General features: G+C 40.7%; 1 protein-coding gene across 2 annotated transcripts in view; it reads right to left on the bottom strand.

Moving 5' to 3' along the window:
• Positions 1 to 21,033, bottom strand: part of MACROD2 (mono-ADP ribosylhydrolase 2) — a 756,429-nt gene that overhangs the window by 170,838 nt on the left and 564,558 nt on the right. For both annotated transcript variants that reach the window (XM_033142884.1, XM_033142885.1), the window contains exon 8: positions 7,965 to 8,038. In XM_033142884.1, the coding sequence (XP_032998775.1) occupies positions 7,965 to 8,038 (74 nt within the window). The remainder of the gene's footprint in view (positions 1 to 7,964; positions 8,039 to 21,033) is intronic.

Here is a 21,033-nt window from a genome sequence, read left to right as displayed (position 1 = left end):
TTAAATGTCAGAATCATACATTTCCTTCTGTATCTTGAAATACTGGGATCTGGCAAGAATTAAACCACCTTTCTTATGAAAGAAGAAACTTTGAATAAAAGACTCTATAATGATTTCACTCAGAACCGAAGTAAGTGGGACACAGTCATGTGTCTTTGCGCTTAAACTCTCTCTCTCTCTCTCTCTCTCTCTCTGTATATATACATATACATATACATACATACACACACACACACACACACACACAGTATACAGTCATCAGCTAAAAGCGCCTTGTTACTAGTGTGTCAGTCTTTATGCAGTATTTAAGCTGCTCATACATTCTAGCTGTTCATATTAACTTGCTGTTTAGAACACAGTCATCTGAAATCTTGAAATTGCTAATTATCATTCATTTTAATTCACAACAATTTCAGTCTTCCTCTACCTGTAAGCAGATGAATGCAAGTGTAGTGAGCATCTGAAAAAACATTATTCCACTACTTTTGCTTCAGTTAGAAGGCTGAAAACCACTGAATTATTGAACTTCTAATGACAACTATCTTGCTGAGTAAGCCAATTAGAATTCAGAACTGGGGTTGCCAACCTTTTTAGACATGGGGGCACATTTGCAAACCAAAGAAACTTTCGTGGACACATTCACACATTGCAACCCCTCCCCACTCCACAGCAAAAAAAAAATAAGCAACCTGTAACTCTGAATATAGTCTTAAGTCACTGGACACACAAGACATTGGTCTTAGCTATCAGATCTGCAGGAGTTTTCAGTCATTCTGCTGCTAAAAGAGCTTGGAAGAGTGGGATGAAGGGAAAATTGAGCTCAGACAACAAGGTAGAAAGCTTGAGAGGAGAAAGTATGGGTCCAAGAAGGTGGCACAGATGCCAAAGCGAGATGGCAAAAGGGCAACTGACCAAGTAACCTGAATTGGGCACACAAACTAATTCAACAGTACAAAACCACAAGCTATGACTGCCCTACCACCAAAAGTGTGAAATTTAAAACGAGAAACTGTGGCATAAATCTAAATACAAAGTATAATAACCCCTTAAACCTCCAGATGTAGTGACCAGCTCTGGATAGTATGGGTGGAAGCAAATGGCTGCTGTTAAAACTGAACTGAAGATGAAACTTACTTATAGGCAGCTGTCTGTAGGCTCCAGCTGTATGTTAAACTACTGCACAAGCAGCACAACCACTTCCTCACAACTGTTTTGAAATCAGGGGAGACAGGGTACGTGGTGGCTGCAGATAAAATGTAGGTTACATGTACCCTGTGTATGCTTAAGCAGGTAGAGGCCATCTGTTGACTCCCCTGTAGCTGTTAGGGATGGGCAGTCTGGCATTGCTTCACAGCATTACCCAGCCAGTCTGCTGATGCAGAGGGGAAATATTGGAACACAGGAGCTGCCTCAGTACTGAGTCAGATAGACCAGTGGTCCATCTTCACTAAGACTTCACTAACATTTTCTTTATTCTGAAATATCTTGAGTATGCATTGCTACAACAGTGGGGCCACTGACACCCTGAAGCAAGCATAACAACAATTATACTCTGGTTTCAAACAGAAGCTTTGTTGTCTCTGGTATTCAAGGAACAGTTGCCTACTTAGTCCTACAAAATAAAACGTACTGTGGAAGGTGTCAACTGTGAGATGGGAAATGTAAATATCCAAGAACCCATACAGCAAAGAGCTTTGTTTTAGTGGCACTAATTAGCAATTATGTAGAATTAGGTCATTGCTTACAATAGTACATTCACCATACACAAAGCTTTACAAAGATGTACCTACTGGCTTCTTGCTCTTTAGAAGCCTCAGGGGAGGTGAATATCACACAATGGCATCAACAATTATTATTTTTCTGAACACAGATACAGAAAAGAGTTTATAATTCCCTATGAAGTATTTTGAATTACAAGTGAATTAATTATCTTAGTTTTGGCTTACAAAATTGTCCTGCCAGGACAGCATCACCTGAGAATCTGAGTGTGGTATGTTGGGCGTGGTTTCAGAATTAGGATCCTGGAAACTCCCTTCCAGACAGCAACACTAACTCCCAGAGAAGGAAAACCATTTTAAACTCAAGGAAACAGAACTGACTCACTGGGTGGTGTGGAGCTGCTACACTAACTTCCTGGCAGGGGAGTCACTATTATAAAGAGGGAGGGGCAAGGCAGCAGGGAGGTTGTTGTGGTGCAAATGTAGTGGCAGGAGCATTGGATTGGCTCCACAAGTGCATTTGCATTGCATCAAGCTCTCCACCACCTCTCCCTTCCCACTCCTGGTAAGGGACAGCAACCCACCTGCTGGGAAGCTAGCAGAGAAGCTCTACCCCCAACTAGCAAGCCACTTCTGCAAAGGAACAATGCTTGCCAACCAAGAACACTTCTCCCAAGTTATGCAGCTGAATCAACCACATGGCAGGTCACCTGTAATTCCAAGGATATCAGAGGGGTAGCAGATTTAAAGGTGTCACAGCATCTGCCCAAGCCTCTCAGGAATAGGGGGTAAATCGGTGGCAGATGGGTGGCATGCTCAAATAATTTCCAGTTTGGGGGAGTCACTAAGTTCCAGTTGCATTGTCACCACTGTCCTGGAAAGGGTAGCTATTTCCTCCTGGTACTGTGACACAAATTAGAGATGAGGAAGAAAGGAACCCCAAGCGTTTGGGCTCCAGAGTTTGTTTGCTGTTGATAAGAGTTATCCTCCAAGCAGGGCTCATTGAGTCCTGACAGACGTGAGCCAATGTAAATACTTACACATCCTCCTAAGAGAGTGAGTATCGTGCATCTTTTCTTCTTTTAATATATATGTCATAATTAAAGAGGCACAAAAAGATTACTGAATGAAGGTAGGCTTAGTCTTGAGATCTCATAAGGGGAAAAATACATTCCCCTTGTGGCTTCTTTAGCATTCGTGAATGTGATTTGTCTGGTGGGATATTTCAGTTTAGCCATTGGGGAGAAGAGCTAATTCTCTATAAAGGAAGCCCAAGAGGAGTGCCATAATGTGAGTGAGTCATTATATTTTTGTGTAAAGTTGAAAAGCCTATTTTCCCCATTATTGACTTAAGCTAGATGACAGTAGGATGATGGCTGATTTTCATTTCAATCAGAAGCCTGTGATTACTACTTTAATTAGAATATAGAAATAGAAAGCAGCTAATTTTGAGCTACCTGAAGAGAATGTTTTAAAAAGGGAATATAGTGTTGATAATCTAAGGATCCTTACATGCAAAAGTGACTAAAATAGAATACTCCAATGTCATTAGGAAGGATTGGCAAAGTCCTGAAATTAAGATCCTGCTGAAAGTGTTTTTTACAAAGATTGCACACTACTCCCAGTCTCTGTGAATGGTAGCAAGATACCGGGGGGGGGGGGGTCCAGGTGCTTACCTAGGCTTGTGTTTCTGTTGGGAAACCAAGGCACAGCAGAGACTAGTGTCTTTAAGAAGCAGCGTTTATTCTACACATATTTACACCTCTGGGTCTACTTTGGAGAGAGTTCTGAGCATTACATCTCAAGAACTACTTGTTCCCCACAGCAGCACAGCATTGCAGCCCAAGGCATCCTGCACGCCATCTCCATGACTCTGTTCAGCCTCCAAAGATGGTTCTGTCCTGCATGGCCTTTGCCTGGAGTTCCAGCTCCACTCTGCTCCTTCCCCCCCCCAAAAAAAAACCCCCAAAGCCTTGTGCAAAACAACACTTTTTCCCTATTGGCGCAGCCTGCCTGCTCCCCCTTTTTTGCTACCTCATGGAACCTGAAACTCTAAGCCAGGGGTGGCCAACTCCCAAGAGACAGTGATCTACTCACAGAGTTAAAAACTGGCAGTGATCTACCCCCGTTTTTTAGGGGTTCAGGTCAAAGTTGTTTATCTTTTTTTTAGGAAGGAAAGCCCTGTTTTGGGGGGTTCAGGTCTAAGTTTTTGAGCTTTTTTAGGGGAGCCAAAGTTATTGAGCGATCTACCACAGATGTCCGGTGATCTACCAGTAGATCACGATCTACCTGTTGGACATGCCTGCTCTAAACCTTTCTCAGCCCATGGTAACAATGGGAACTCCCCTCTCTGCCCACTAGCAGAGAATCTCTTGTCTTGGTTTGCATTAATGCGTTAATGACTAGCTTCCATTCTTAAAGACTTCTATCCCAGGTGAGGTTCCAGCCTGGAAAAGAAGCTTACCGGTAGCCTGTATCTTCCTTTCAATACTACAAATATTATATAAATTTTACCATTTATTCATTTCTAACACTCACTAAAACTAGCAAACTCTCTTACCCTAGATCTTTAACAGTATTATTTCTTATTTTCCAAACACACAACCTAAGCAAGAGTTTAGGCTTTGTTAAGAAAAAAACAGTAATCTTTATGCAATGGTTTTTTTTTTTCTCTTTACCTTGAGAATGCTTAACCAACTTTGCTAAAATGAAGAAATATAGAAAGTGAAGATGAGGTTCCCTGCTGATAGATGTAACATGGAAAATAAATAAATAATGGTTTATTTCAACCAAAAGGACCGACTTGCTCATAAGCAATCCCTAAAAACAGGAGATTTGCAATAAATAATAAAAAAGAGCAGACTGATTTTGTGAAACTATCCAGCTCTTATCGCCATGTATAAGAGAGATCTCAGAAGTATTGTGTACTTTGCAGTCACAAAATGACCCTAATCTACCCATGTGTATTAGTGTTCTTCATTACAGGGAAGTGACTACCAATCTGGCCTTTTTTATGAGGTGATTAAATTTGTTTTTACGTTTCCAAAATCTGTAAAGAATATGAAAAGCCTATCTGTGCTTTGTACTCTGCATTAAAATTTTCATAAATGATGCATTCTGGCCAAAAAATATCCTGCGTCTTTGAACACTTTGGATCAGCCATCGGATTTAGCTGCCTCAATCAACTCAAAATGTGGTATGTGGGGCTCAGCCCCAGCTGCAATGGAGCCAAAGCATTCATTTTTCCAAAAGTCATTCATAATCGGAAATTTATACATTTCATGAAACATTTCACTATGCTGTGATTTGATGCACATGCTTAAATAAATAAATATGTCAGTAAGTAAGTAAGTAAGTAAGTAAGTAAGTAAATGGTGTTGTATCTTATGAGTATAATGCTATACAGGAAGAACACTTAAGGACACCCAAAACTTCCTTCTCATTAAACGAATAATAATCAGTATTTCTGCTCATCTGCTCTGGAGGCAAACTGATTAGAAGTCTCCCTCATAGAGATGATGTCCTTTTCTGAGCAGAGGCCTGTCACAACTAATTTGCTGTGCCACCAGTGAACAATAAAAGAGGAATAACTCAATATGTAAGCCCTCAGGGCTGGGACTGTGTCAGTTCAATGTTCTGTGCATCTTCTACTACACCGCTGGTGCTAAATAAGCATTAAATAAAGTATCCAGTTAGAAAATAAAAGCAGCAGAAGATAATAATAATACTAACCAAGAAACTAAACAAAACCTTAAGCACAAGGAAAATGTGGCTTTAGTCAAAACTGCTAATTTCATTAAGTCCTTCTCAACACTGTCAAGATCATGCCACTGGCAGAATGTCTTTTGCACAGAACACAAGTTTGAAACAGAAGTGATAAAAACTTCAGCACAGCGAACAGCAAAGATTTCTGCCAAAGAATGGGAAACGAGGACTGACACCATTAGCTAGAAGAGCTCCAGTTCCAATGTAATATTATAATGAGCAAACAAGTGGTCGTATCTCTAACCTTGTCAAATGAGCACAAAAAACAGCGTTCTATCCATTTGAGGGGCTTAATGTGCTTTTCTTGAATGCATTTCTAGAGGGTAATTTCCTATAGGACAAGGCCCAATTCTATTCTGTGATCTGAAGGATTCTATTAAACCCTCAGAGTATTTTGTAAAATGTGAAAATGTAGTTTACCAAAGAGATAACCTAGGAGGCTGCAGTGAATTAGCCTGGTACTGCTGACTATTGCCATTCTTGTGAACTCAATGCAAAGGATTTCTACACTTACAATATATTGCCATTTACTAACCTCAAACTCGATTTACCCTCTAGCTGCAAGTCAGCAGACTTCAGTGTAAAACATGGCCAGAAATTAGTTCCACTAAGGACTGTATTTCAATACCAGATCAGAGCAATTCGTAAAGAACAACTAGATACGAATCATTATTTACTATGTGGGTTTCTCAAGGGAACCTGGTGTAGATCGGCTTTAGTCGATGCTGCTGCAGTGGTCTTCCTCCTAATGGAAGTGCATAAATTGTTTCCACCATGCTGAGTTCTGCATTTAGCATGCAGTAACTTTTGTGCTATATCAGAATAAGAGACTTTGGAAAGGTGCTTGCTAATTTGTATGGATTGTTCATTCAATCCTAAATACATGTGCTTGAACTCCCATGGAAATAAACAGAACATACTGTCTTAGTAAATGTGTTCAAGATTATAGCTGACCAGCTTTGAAATCCTGAGGGGTGTATGCATGTATGAGCCAAAGCAGTTATCCTGATGATTAAATAATTAACTCTGGCTGTAATCCTCACCCGATTTGCCTGAGAGTAAACTCAATTGAATTCAACAGGACTGACTTCTGAGTAGATATGGCTGTCAGTCACTTTTTACATTTAGATAGTCTCACTTACTTTCTCTTAGCTATCTAAGGGGAGCAATTAGTCCCCCTTAAGTTTTATTTGAGCAGTGGAGTACCAGGTTTTCTTTAATTATTGTCCTATTGTTCTAAGACGATTTACATGTGCTTAAAAATGGTTTGCTCCGAAATATGGATGATGGAGAATTTTGTTAGAATCAAAAATGAGTTTGGAAATGGTCATAGTCTGAATGTTTGTCGGAGGTCAGGAACAGAAATTATGCAAGCGAATACAAGCACTATATGCTATGGTGTGTTGTTTATCCAGTTCACAAATGTTAGTCTATTTTCTGCATTGCTTTTGATGTTGCCCTTCCAAATTGATTATGTAATAAATTACATAATTAATTATATTCGCTTCTGCCACTGCAAATAGCAAGACAACAAACAAGTTTTAGCAGAAGCTGAACTGCAGCAGAATAGAAACAGGACAGGACAGAAAGCATGGCCTCCTTACATCCCTAAACTTATGAACTACGAGCAAAAGAACAATAGCCCCAAAAGCTAGTTGGCAACTGCTTATGGAAGCATTTGCACAATGCCGTAGTAGGTAGAGTCTATAGTAGTTTTCAGGGTCAGCCCACCCATGAGGCCAGGAGACGCAACCACCTCGGGTGGCAGGATCCACAGGAGCAGCAGATCTTTATTCCCCCCTTGCTATTGAGGCAGATCTTCACTCACCCCTTCTTCTCCAGCAGGGAAGGGGCTGCTATTTTGTGGTTTGCCTCTGGGAGCCAAAATATCTTGAGCTGCTCCTGGCAGTTTTCATCTTACTGCTTACTCGCTCAAGCGTAACAGTCATACAACATAGTATATAAACCAAAACATACATTGGCAAGGGATGCTTTCTATATGCAGTTGAGCCTCCTCGGATGCAACACAGTAGATCTGTTCTATCCACAACATAATGCCATGAACGAAAACGTGGGGAGGGGGAGTGAAATGCTAACTGCACACCTTAGCAACATAGATTCCAGCTCATGGTGGCTAATTCTAAGTGTTATTGGTCGGTCTTCAACATCCCCATCATAGCTGACAAGAGATTCAAAACTCCCAAATCTCACGCTGCTTTTTACATATGTGACAAAATAGTGAGCAAAAACCTTGGAGGGCAATATGTACCCTTTCATGCTGTTAGAAATAGTTTACAAGCGAAGTAATAGTTTAAAAATAGGGACATTCTGTTATCTGGCTAAGTAACACACATTCCAGTGACATCAGGATTCAGTACTACCCCCACATTTCAGGAATCAGCGCAACTGTTCTATCTCATGTTTTCCAAGAAAATGCAAAGCTCAACATGAAAGATTTTGAACTTATATCTATAGCCATACCTCATGATAATTCTTGCTTAACCATTCCTTGATTGTGGTAAGTGCAGTGATTGCAGCTGGCTCGTTTGGAAAACCTAAGCAAAGAAAGAAATAGAAGAAATAGTTTTTATGCATGCAGCTACGCATCTTTAAACATAACAGCATAACTTGATGTAAATATTTTATGCATATATGTTCAGACAACCTTTGGGATAACTTTTCCTGATTTAAGAGCAAACCTTTATTTGTAAGTGAGATGATCCATTTTGACAACAGATTCATCTGACATCAGCAACTCTGTCTTTGTTTAAAAGTCAGTTACAGTGCTAGTCAATGCAGGTTCACTCAGAAGTAAGTCTCAATGCATTCAGTTGCATTTGCTCTCAAGTAAGAAATTACAGGGTTGCAACCTTGGTTTGCTGGTCAAAGAGGACCAGAGCCTGAGGAACAGCAAACCACAGAATGGAAATACAGGAGATGAAGAATTAAGAGAGACAATGTTGAGTTAGGATATGGCCATAAGTAAAGGTAAAGGGACCCCTGACCATTAGGTCCAGTCGTGTCCGACTCTGGGGTTGCGGCGCTCATCTCGCGTTACTGGCTGGGGGAGCCGGCGTACAGCTTTCAGGTCATGTGGCCAGCATGACTAAGCTGGTTTTTGTGAATCAGAGCAGCGCATGGAAACGCCGTTTACCTTCCCGCTGGAGCGGTACCTATTTATCTACTTGCACGTTGACGTGCTTTTGAACTGCTAGGTTGGCAGGAGCTGGGACCAAGCAACGGGAGCTCACCCCGTCACGGGGATTCGAACCACCGACCTTCTGATCAGCAAGCCCTAGGCTCTGTGGTTTAACCCACAGCACCACCAGCGTCCCTAGGATATGACCATAGTAAGGAATTAAAAACAAAAACAAAAAACAACCCTGTGGAAAGAAGAGCAATATGCAATATGATTTAATAATAATCTGTGGTTACATGATGTGCAGGTTGTTTAAAGCAAATTCATAAAACAGTTGCCAGCTATACCTTTTTTTTTCTTCTAGGCCTTTCGAATTAGCAGAGCCACAATCCAAAGGGCACATGAATGCATACTCGGAGAGAGTAATTTAAATGTGTTTGTGTGTGTAAATACAAGAATGTGCACATAATCCTTCCAAATGTGTACATTTCCTGGTCATTATGCATAGTCTCCAACAATCCTTGAATATTGTATCTTGACTTAATTTTGTAGATTCTCTGGGCACTATGGATATTTTCTGGTCAGCATGCATAGACTTCAAACTATAGTTTTGGCATGTGGTGTGTATCAACACACTATAGTTCCCAAATTGCTAATATCCCAGGAAACTGAGGCTGCGGAAGTAAAAGTTTCCAAGTTGTGCACCAGGGTCAATGTGTGTGAGAGAGCTCTATGCTCAGGCTCACGCAGCATGAAATGATGCAAGTTCAAAGTTGCATCATGATCCCTGAACTCTGTATGTATATGTCAATGTACGCTGGAAGAAAATGATGGGGCCACAATTATTCCGATTCATTATTCTAGTAGGTATCATGCACCCCAATTATGTCAGTGCATCTCAAATCTCAAATCCAATTTTCCAATTCTCTTAGGCAGAAACCTTTCCTATCCCAAGTCATAGGATATAATGTACTGTGAGTACAAAGTGCTCCCTTTGGCCCCTTCCATCTAGATCCTTTGATCCTTTGGATATTATGGAAATAATTAGGAAGTGCAGTACCTACTTTAAAATTGGCTCTTATCTTTCCTCGCCATCATTAGTAGCTAGCTCTAGATTAATTAATTCCAAATGCGTTATTGCTAAAAATTATTCTAAGTTTGCTTCCATTTGCTGTAGAGCAGGTCATTGACATACAAAGAAACAAAACGTTAATACTGATACTGCTGATGGTTCCTGACAAAAGCTGGGTTTGCAAGATAGACAGGTTATGCTACACAGTAATTCTCAAAGTTAAGATCCCAAAGTGACGTGTGTGTGTGTGTGTGTGTGTGTGTGCGCGCGCGCGCGCGCGCGCACCCACACAATTGCCTTGCTTTGAATGAGACGTATCCAATTTGAGGCTGATCTCTTTGGTCTAGCCTCAAAATCTGATCTCATGGCTTTGCTTTGTTCTGGCCCACGTGAAATTTCCCAAATAATTTCATTGGAAAGCTTTCCAAGATCTGAGCTTTCCAGATAAAAGCAAATAACTTTGCTGAGCAGCAACTCTTCTGAAAACTTTGCAAGGTCTCTGCATGTTAAGCTGATTTTCGTGAACTACAGCTGCTAGATAGCACGGATCTAAGGCTTTTTACATGAATTCAGTTCAAAGTTAGGAAATGTTGGCTAATTACCCAAACAATTACCTCCTTAGACAACAAGCAAACTTGAAAATACCTAGATTAGAAATCATTTCTCTTAGAACAGATATGAGAACAGATATGACTTAAACATTCTAACTTTATGTTCAGCCTTGGCAATAAGAAAACAAAGCACATATGAGCTACTGTATAGGAATCATTTTGAAATATAATTTGAATGGATGAAAAGATTAAAACATCCCCCTTTAAAATAATAATAATTTGGCTTTGAAAAAAAAGGCCAAGTTGGCAGACTGTATAAGGCTAGGACACGTTTGATGTTCGTCTAACAATGAAATCACTTTTTAGATGGTTGTTTTAAACCTTTTTATTCCTCCAGCAGTTCTGATCTCTAGCCATTCTTGTGCTTACTAGAAATGTATTTCTTCTAATCTCTAGCTCTTTCCCCTGGCTGCTACTATATTTCCTTGATCCTTTTATTTCCTGCATGCCTTACAGAGTCTGTTGGGAATTGTAGTACTGCAGAAGTTCCCGTATGCCTTTTTAATAGAGGGTACAGAACAGAACAGAAGGTATAGTTGAAAGATTGATTGATCCAATTCTGTCCTAGCTCTATATGCATGGCTCATTATTTTAGATGGAAATTGCATGGCTGTATCCATGGAAAAGTTTTATTTTTTTAATGAACTGCATATCCAATATATACCCACCATTTATAGATAAGATGAGTTTAAATTAATATCGTAACCCCTTTAGCAACGGCCTCCACAGTGCATTGTTTCCCTAACTTACTCTTCTATGGCTTCTTGATCATAAATTATAATGAACAGTGTTTCAGCCAACAGTGCCAAAACAGTATTTCAGCCAACTAAAATATATGATTGTTTATGCATAGCCTATTTTCAAAAGAAACATTTTTCTTCCAGCAGGAATGATTCACCTTTAAAATGCTAATATTTACACCTTCGTGTCCTTGCTGGAAGCTCTGATAAAGCAATACAAACACACACACACCAACAATCATGTTGCCTATTTATATAGCTCAGATTTGCCTACAGTGATTGAAAGTACCGGTAGCTCTCCAGGTTTCAGGTAAGAATCTTTTCCTGGAGATGTCAAGGATTCAACCTGACACCTTCCGCATACCAAAGCATGTGCTCTACCACCAAGGATCTGGTTCAAATCCAGTAACTATTTGGGAATTGCAGAGCTTCTTCCCATACCCTGCTGAAAGACAAGAAGCTGTTCAATGTCCAGAGAGTTATTGCACCATTTGAACCAGATTTTTTAGAAAGCGGGGCAGGTGATGAAAAGAACCAAGGGTTACCTTATCATGACAGCTAATGCAAAAGGCTATTCACCGACAGGGTATGAGTGACATGAGCTAGAATGCAACCCCAGCTTTCCAGCCATTTTCACTGTTTAGTTTTTATCTTGGAGCTGTGTTATTGCTTATAACGGTACGGGTCTGTTCTCTTCCATGATGGCCTTCAGCAAAAAAGCAATCTTCATAAGCATGGGGGAATCAAATTACTTGAGTGAAATGAGCTCGAGGAGTCTCACAGGTAACCAATTGCTGGAGAAGCAGCTCAGACAATTCTGGCTAAAGGCTCAATTTCACAAAAGATAAAACAGGTAAAGGTAATAAGAGTGACACAGGCCTATGCTGCTGCAGTGAGTGTGCCTTTGGAATACTGAAAAGGACAAGGGCACCAAAAGCCAAGGGTGCATTAGCCAGTAGACAGAGGCAAGCGGCACAACGGCTTAAGAGAGACATGTTTGACAGGCTTGCTGTCCAAGGGGGAAACAGATTATTTAAACCCCAATATGCACCTCTTTGAGGAATGTGGCCTTCCAAACTGAAAGCAAGCACCTCCTCTCCTATGCAATCAATAAATCTGATAAAAGGAATCCCTCATGATAACACAGCATTAATGCTTCTAAGACCCAGGTCATACAACAGATGTGAGTGCCAGGATACCATTCCCTCCCTCCTCCTCCTCCACCTATCTGGTACTGTATATTAATGGGACCTGCTGCTTACCATGGCCTGATGATTCAGCCCATCAAATGGTCGCATTTCCGTCATCCCTTCCACATAATTCTTCTGGTACAGAATGCATGGAAGCTAGAGCTGCCATAAGTCCAGATTTTCCCGGACACTATCAAGATTTCAAAGGCAAAGTTGACGGGGGGAGGGGGATTTCTGAAAGGTGGCACTTTGTCCTGGGTCTTTGGCAAGTCAATCGAAAAGCTCAACAACTTTTGGGGTGTCCTGGTTTTTACTTTCTGAAATATGGCAACCCTGGGAAAGCAAAATTACTTTATAAACCAGGCTGTACACTGCTGGCTGGCAGCCATTTCCCATGGTCATACACGGCAGATTCAGAAATGGCTGCTGGCCATTGTGATCTGTACAGTCCAGTCTGCAAAGCCATTTCTCTTACTTTATTCTGCTTACTTATTCTGCTTCAAATAAACTTGAAAAAGATAATAAAGTTGGGAAACAGTAACAATGCTTTAATGAGGTGGGAGAATAAAGTAAGAGCAGAATTGTATATTCATTTGATTCATCTCTTGTCATCTTTTGGAAGAGAAGCAAGATGCAGGTGTTCATATTAGTACAAGTTCATATTAGGTTAAAAAAAAAAGGGTAAAAGACCCCTGGACAGTTAAGTACAGTCAAAGGCGACTATGGGGTTGCAGCAATCATCTCGCTTCAGGCCTATTTATCTACTTGCATTGGTGTGCTTTCGAAGTGCTAGGTTGGCAGGAGCTGGGGCAGAGCAATGGGGGCTCACCCCGTCACGGAGATTCAAACCACTGACTTTCTGATCATCAAGCCCAAGAGGCTCAGTGGTTTAGACCACAGCGCCACCTGTGTCCCATAGGTTCATATTTGTATTAATGAACAAACGGCACGGGGATTGGGATTGGGATCACACTTTTTCACACTTTTTCCAGCCTTCACATGTTCAAGATGCTGTCTTCACAAATACCTGCATGTACCCACCAAAGCACAGGTAGCCTATAAAAATGAAGAGTATAGGTTGTACCTTGAACACATAAAGGAATGGGAGGCACCAGCAGGCACAATTCCAATCTTCTATCCTTCCCTCACTTACAGCTGTACATTCCTTTCTACACCAAAATGAACACATTCACAGGGCTAAAGCTTTATTCTCTCCTCTGTTACATGTAGGTCTGTGTGCAGTATTATTTTCTGCAAAAGGACGTCCTGACTGTCCAATTATGCAGTACAGGCATTTTGTGTTGTGAGAATTTTGCAGGGTAGCATCTAATCTACTCTTAAAAGGCATTACATGCCTAATTTAAAATAACAGTATGTGGAAAATGAAGACTATAACTTGTCCAGTCCTCAGCAAGTGAAGGAGCAAGAAAATAGCTATAGCTTTGTTTTAGTTATTTTCAGGTTGCACAGAAAAACAAGATTCCCCAGCACCCTCCTGTGTATATATAGCATCAGCTGAAGAAGTGAGTGAAAAATTCTTGCTTGTTTTATCATCAGTTAATGCACCCACACACAAAAGCCATTAACAAATATTCAGGCACTGTGTGGTTCACATTTCACATGATGCACTTCAAGAAAATGGAAAGAGGCTATTTCTGCAAGCGTAGAAGATTAAATGGGAAAAATGCCAGGAAAGAGATTCACTTCAATGCATTTTAATGACTGCACAATGGAAGAATGGCATTCTTAGGCACTTTTAACTGTGAAATCTAGTGTTGCCTGAAAGCCTATCTACAGTAGTAAACAGGTATGGATTGGTGTTTGCTAACATAATCCATCTGCTGTATCACTTTTGTTTTACTTCAGGCTCTCTTACAGCTTCTAAGTACATCTCTCTGACCTTAATACAGTTATTTACATGTCCTAATGCGGCACACAATGTTTGCTTTCAGAGCAATTCATACAACAGAGGTGAATACACATCGGCAAACATTCCTCCAAGCCTCAGCTAATCAGAAATGTAACTAAACCACAACATTTTTCTGTAGGATTAAGATGACTGATAAATTTTGTCTGGGTTCTAAAATCCTGTGAGTCTCTCTCTCCCCCCCCCACTTTTCAACAATGTCAAAATAGAGTTTAAAAACTCTCTGTTCTCATATGAAATGCGGGAATGCAACATTTAAAAGGGGGCTATTTCAGTCTTCTATATTTGCTAATAATGTTCTTGATTGTCATCATTAGAGGACATTATGGTTCGTGGAATGTTCAGATCAATAATAGCATCTGACGTGGAAAACTGTCTTTTATCTTCCAAGTTCAATTGAAGGAAGAGTTGCTTGACACTGATCATAAATCTCTTCTGAACTTTAATATTACTAGCAGGGGAGGAGGTCTATTTAGAATGCACATCACAACTGTATATCCCAAGTCATGAGTGTTATGTTTTGATCACAGTACTACATCCTGGAGGGGAGTTGCAGAAACAAGTCATATACAAACAGACAGATGCCACTTGAGACAGGATCCAATGCAGGCACTTGCCCACAAGATTGGAAACAAGCATGGTGCAATGTCATCCTGTGCAGGAAATATTTCAAGGACTTATCTTAGTGAACTAAAACTCCAGTGTTGCAGAAATCAAGGGAGCTATTTCCTCGTCCCTTAAGAAGTATTTTGCTAAAGCGGGTAAACAAGTACTGGTTCTAGCAATTTGGTTGATCATTTTTCATGGTGCTGTTATATTGCCCCACCTACACAAGGAAGTTCTGTATAGTGACTTATAACAGTGAAAATGAACAGCAGTAATTGCCCTTCAGAAGTTATCATACTTCATTTAACCCTTGTCAGCACTCGCCACAAACAGCCAGTTCTACATCACTATAGCTCAGTGATACAACACGGAAGAGATACCAGGTTTAATCCCCAGCATCTCTAAGTAGGGCTGAGAAAAACCCCTGTCTGAAACCCCAGAGGGTCAGTGCAGGCTAGCCTTCCCCAACCTGGTGCCCTCAAGACCATCCCTGATCATTGGCCACTCTGTCTGGGGTTGATGGGAGTTATAATCCAGAACATCTGGAGGTTGGGGAAGGCTGATATGGACAATAATCCACTGGATGGACTAGCCTGTCTCTGAATAAGGCAGCTTTCAATGTTCACCTTGTCATAAAAATTAAAAACCAGTATTAAAATGTCAAAATTGCTAGCCAATATGATTTACGTGTGGAGAAACCCATGCTGCTCAAATTCAAGTTTAATTTTCTATCTACTGAATCTCAGCCTCTCTTTCCTAACATTCATTTCAGTGCTGATTATCTTTTTATGCCAAAGTGAGTAGAGCAATTGGAAAGACAATCAAGTGACAGAGTGTTTTGTGCAAGACAGTATGTTACAGAGTGGGACTGTACAAACAAAAGAATGTGACACTGCTGTTATAAGTAAGCCTCTGACTCCCTATCCTTGGGGGCAAAAGGTCATAGACTGGACTGGGAGGAGGATTTGCACTCAGAATAAGCCTTCAATGCCCCATTCCCCTTTAGGAGTTCAGTACCAGAGGAGCACATGATGCTAGGACTTCTTGGGCCTGAAGAGGTTGCATGGCCTTCTTCAGCCTTCAACAGTTATGTGTTAGAGCCCATAGTACAGGTCTCCCTTTTATCACACGTCAATGGTTCCTAAAATAGGTGGGGGTCCTTTAAGAGTAAGAATCAACACCCATCGGGGTTGGGTTAATTGCTCAGAGGAACCTGAAGTCTCATTTAATGTCCAGACTGGTATCTCTGGTGGTTGGGAATAACATCCAAGCTTCCCTTTTCTGACTGTAAGCCTAGATTCCACCTGGAGCTATCCAAGGTGCTAACAGACTTGCCTTTTGGACATTGACCTTTCCTTTAACCTGATCATGCTTACAGGGACCTACCCTCTGCTTTGTCTGACTTTTCCATACAAGAACATAACTTCTGCTAGACCTCACTTTGTGTTCCAAATCCTGAACTTGTGTTATGTGTCTCTGAGTCCATGGAATCTGTGTCTAACACATGCCCCTGCTCAGGCTAGAACCCTATCCCCTGGCTGGGATCACTGCCTGGGACAGAACAACACAAATTAATTTAAAACATTCATAGTCTCTGCATTGGTGAAATGCTACTTAAATCAAATTGGAGAAAGACCAAATCTCTAAGCCTATCAGAGTCAAAGAAAGCATATGATGCTTATTCATCTTGCCCAGCCGATTGCTATTGATTTTCTTTTGAGTAATTCATTAGCCATTGCCCAATGTAGACTGTGCCAAACTGGATGGACTACTCATTCTTAAAGCCACATGACTAATTCAAAGATGCAGAAGGGGCACATGATACAGTTCTGAAAAGACAGCAGCACTTCAAAGCATAGGGTCTGTTTCCAGGCTCCCCAGCATTAAACAACTATTGGGATTCTTTATTGTCAGTATAAGTTCAAAAAAGAGAACTGCAGGGGTATATAGGCCAAATGCATTAAATGTAATGTGCATGCAAGAAATACAAATGAAAATAAATTAATTTCAGAACTCTGAATCTAGGATATAACACCAAAATAGATTGGACGTTAAAAGAGTAAACCTAATACTTGATGACAGGAATTCGTTATTTGTCTTATTCTAGATTTGAAGACAACAGGATATTCAGCATCAGAGACTTTTAAGCTCAGTCACTGTTGAGCAAGGGAAAGCATCACAGTTTTATCTTTTTCAACAAGTTTACAAAGTACATGTCATCAATCATTTAAAATGAACCAGTGGAAAAAATATTGATCATTCTGCAAGGAAGCATCACATAGAAGTAGTTTTGCTCCCAACTTTTGTTTTTGATTTCTTCATTAACAACAGTCTGAAAAAAGCCAATAACCTTTGTACAGGGAGCATGAAGATAGTGTGTGGAGTAGAGATTGTGTGTGTGTGTGTGTGTGTAGGGAGAGGAATCAGAAAATTGAAAATAAAGATTTTAACTCTTTTTTTTATTGACAACACAGCATAAAACACATGCTAAAAATAATGGCTCCCTTTAAGCAATGGTTTAAACAGAAACTAGTCACGAAGCAATCCTTTTGACACTGATTAATGGGGATCTCCTGTCAAATCAGGATGACACTTCACATTTCTCATCCATAGAGGTTATTAGTGAGGTTCCTAGCTTATGATTCACGTCTGGAGTCAATTGAAAGTCTGCAGATAAAGTAAGCTGATTGTTCAACTTATAGCAATGCAAATATGATATTGTGCATTCATACAAGGAAACAGAACTCTGATAATTTTTAGATGTTTCTCCATAATCATGAGAATTTGCTTTCAGCTAAAATGAAACTGAAACTCCTACCTTTGGGGTTTTAAGAAAAATCCCAGGACTGAGATAGTAGCCCTGTTCAAATAACATCCAAAGTGAGTGAAAACACATGGAACATGCTCAGCTGAAAATCCACATGGAGCCTATAGCTTCACAACTGCTTCTGTCCACACAACTGGGACACCACCACCACCCTGCCACCACGCTTCCCGCCCCCCCCCCCCCCAGCAAAATGTGACTTCTGTTTTATGTCATGAACCACCCTGAGACCTACGGATAGCCCAGTTTGAAGCTCAGGTAAGAACTTGCACACCAGCTACACTGCCCTATTTAACCTTGGGTACTGACGCGGGTGGCACTGTGGTCTAAACCACAGAGCCTAGGGATGCTGATCAGAAGGTTGGAGGTTCGAATCCCTGTGACAGGGTGAGTGCCCATTGCTCAGTCCCTGCTCCTGCCAAACCTAGCAGTTCGAAAGCACCATCAAAGTGCAAGTAAATAAATAGGTACCACTCTAGCGGGAACGTAAATGGCATTTCTGTGTGCTGCTCTGGTTCGCCAGAAGCAGCTTAGTCATGCTGGCCACATGACCCGGAAGCTGTACGCCAGCTCCCTCGGCCAGTAAAGCGAGATGAGCACTGCAACCCCAGAGTCATCCGTGACTGGACCTAACAGTCAGGGGTCCCTTTACCTTTACCTTTACTGAATCACATAAGTTGGTGCAATGAAAGTTCATATATGACAGATATACTGTCATACTCATTATGAAGCTATAGACAAAATGAAGATGTCATTTAGAAGACTTGCTTGGGGGGGGGGAATTATGTGGGTGCCACTACCTGTCTACAGGTATCCAGAGCCTTGAGATATAACTTACTTTGACAACTGCAGAAAGTGCAGAATGCTACTGAACGAACATATTTACAATTTTCCCGGTTTAAATAGGCAATACTTTCCTGCTAGATACACTGAACTGCAATGTGGATTTCATGCAAGCTCACAAATACAATTTTCTGGAGTTGTGTTTTGAATAGCATTTACTGCACATGTATTGAGAAACAAGAATTCCTCAGGGCTTGTTTAACACTTCATGTAGCACCTATATCACACTTCATGCAGTGTGCCTTAGGCGTCCAAAAATCTATTCTGAAATGGTGCAGGTAGACTTGCACTGACAACCACAGTGATTTGAAACAGTAATGTTTCAAATGTTGTGTCATGGATATTTTCATTATACAGTACATGGCTCAGGAAAGCACAAGGAAATGGAAGCAAAATACCAAAATGAAGTAATTAACAGAAATTCATAGTCATGGCTATACAATATAGTTTAACATGCATAATATAAATTATTCTATAGACCTATTTATGCAAACATAATATATTTTACACAATTATGAAATATTCCTTTGGGGGGTTTCTATTAATGATTTTGAAGCTGCAATAACATAGAATGCAACTGCAAGAAACAACCCAACTGTAGGGAAGGAGCCCACTTATTTATTATCCTGTCCTTCATTCAATTAGCTCAGAGCAGCATACATGGCTTTCTCTCAGTTCTATTTTCACAACAATCCTTTCAGGTAGGGTAGTACTGGGAGGAAGTGACTGGCCAAATGAGTTTTGTGGCACAACATGACTCTGTTGTCTATATTGATTTCCCTGGCACAATTTAGGGTGCCCTCTCCTTTCATTATTTCTTAAAAAAAATATAGATTCATTAGTCTCACAAGCAGGGCAAGACAGTGAATGACTGACACAAATAAGCCTCTCATCAGAGATTGGCAGCTAATATGCCCCCCCCAAATCTGGAAATGTATGCTACCATTGATAAAACACATTTAGGGGTGACTAACAGAAACATTGGGACGCGGGTGGCGCTGTGGGTTAAACCACAGAGCCTAGGGCTTGCTGATCAGAAGGTCGGCGGTTCGAATCCCCGCGACGGGGTGAGCCCCCGTTGCTTGGTCCCAGCTCCTGCCCACCTAGCAATTCGAAAGCACATCAAAGTGCAAGTAGATAAATAGGTACCGCTCTGGCGGGAAGGTAAACGGCGTTTCCGTGTGCTGCTCTGGTTCACCAGAAGTGGCTTTGTCATGCTGGCCACATGACCCGGAAGCTGTACGCCGGCTCCCTCTGCCATTAACGCGAGATGAGCACCGCAACCCCAGAGTTGGCCATGACTGGACCTAATGGTCAGGGGTTCCTTTACCTTTACCTTTAACAGAAACATTGTACTTAAACACTGTTGCATAAAATTCATATTTTGAGAGAAAATACATTTAGAAACGTGTATTTTGAGAAAACAGGTAAATAAAAAAACAGGTTTTTAAATGCATATTTAAACTGAGTTATGTTTTTGTTTTTAAATGCAGAGTGGGTCACACATGGAATGGAGGAATACATGAGATAGGAAGATTGGAGTTTTGTTTTGTTTTTAAATGGGGAATCTGGGTCCAGCCCTAGCTCTCATACACTGGGTACATTCCATGGCATGGTTCTTTGCCTGTGAGCCCATCCCACATCATGTGAGCTGATGTACTTTTTGCCAAAGCACTTTGCTGCAGTTGCTTTGAGGCTCTGGAAGAAAGAATGGGGTTCACAACTGCTTTGGTATTGCACTTTTTCAGAGGGTTCAAAACCTACCTCTTTTGTAAAGTGCATTCCCTGAGTAGGCATTGTGGACCCTTGTTGTGGCTGCTGTTTATTTTTGTGTTTTATTCTTTTTAGTTTTCATTCTGATGGAAGCCACCTCTAGGTTTGGAGACACGGGGATAAATGCCTTGAATAAAGAACTAATTAAATGCTGGTAATATGTCTGCAAATCTCAATCATATATTCCCTGAGCAAAGCTGGAGCTTGATATGAACCAGTTTCAATAATTGAAAGGCACACAATCCATCCCCGAACTCTCATATTTTATTATACCTCAACCATATCTGATTTCTGAACTAAGCCTATTCTCTGCACTTATGTCAAAATACAGCAAAAGCAATTTAGAATAAGGCCCAAAGTAGTAGTCAAGTGTGAAATCACCATCATACATTGAATTGAATAGCAGCAGGGTATTGGCTTTTGAGAACTGAACAAGGTTAAACACCTATTTGGCCACTGATTTAAATTAATACAATACATTGTTCTTTATAAAACACATACATGGAAATCGTAATTGTGGTTTTCACAGAACTAACGCTAAAAGAACGGTGACATTTTAAGATCACAATTCTTAATTATAATATGTGGTGTCATGGTTTTCCATACTTCCACTTAAGCCATTATTCCCCAATTCCAAATGTTCACCGACCCTCAGAGGCTTGTGGGGGGTGGCAGCCTGGGAGAGGGCCTTCTCTGTGGCAGCCCCTAAACTGTGAAACTCTTTCCCCACCAAGGTGCATCTGGCTCCTTCATTATACAGCTTCTGGTGAATGCTGAAGATGCACCTCTTAACCCTAGCTTTTGACACATGAGGTGTTTATTTTT

This window comes from Lacerta agilis, chromosome 3 (assembly GCF_009819535.1).
Source record: "Lacerta agilis isolate rLacAgi1 chromosome 3, rLacAgi1.pri, whole genome shotgun sequence".
NCBI classification, from domain to species: Eukaryota; Metazoa; Chordata; class Lepidosauria; order Squamata; family Lacertidae; genus Lacerta; species Lacerta agilis.
The sequence above is the reverse complement of the archived record's forward strand: the minus strand, read 5'-3'. Positions and strand labels throughout refer to the sequence as shown.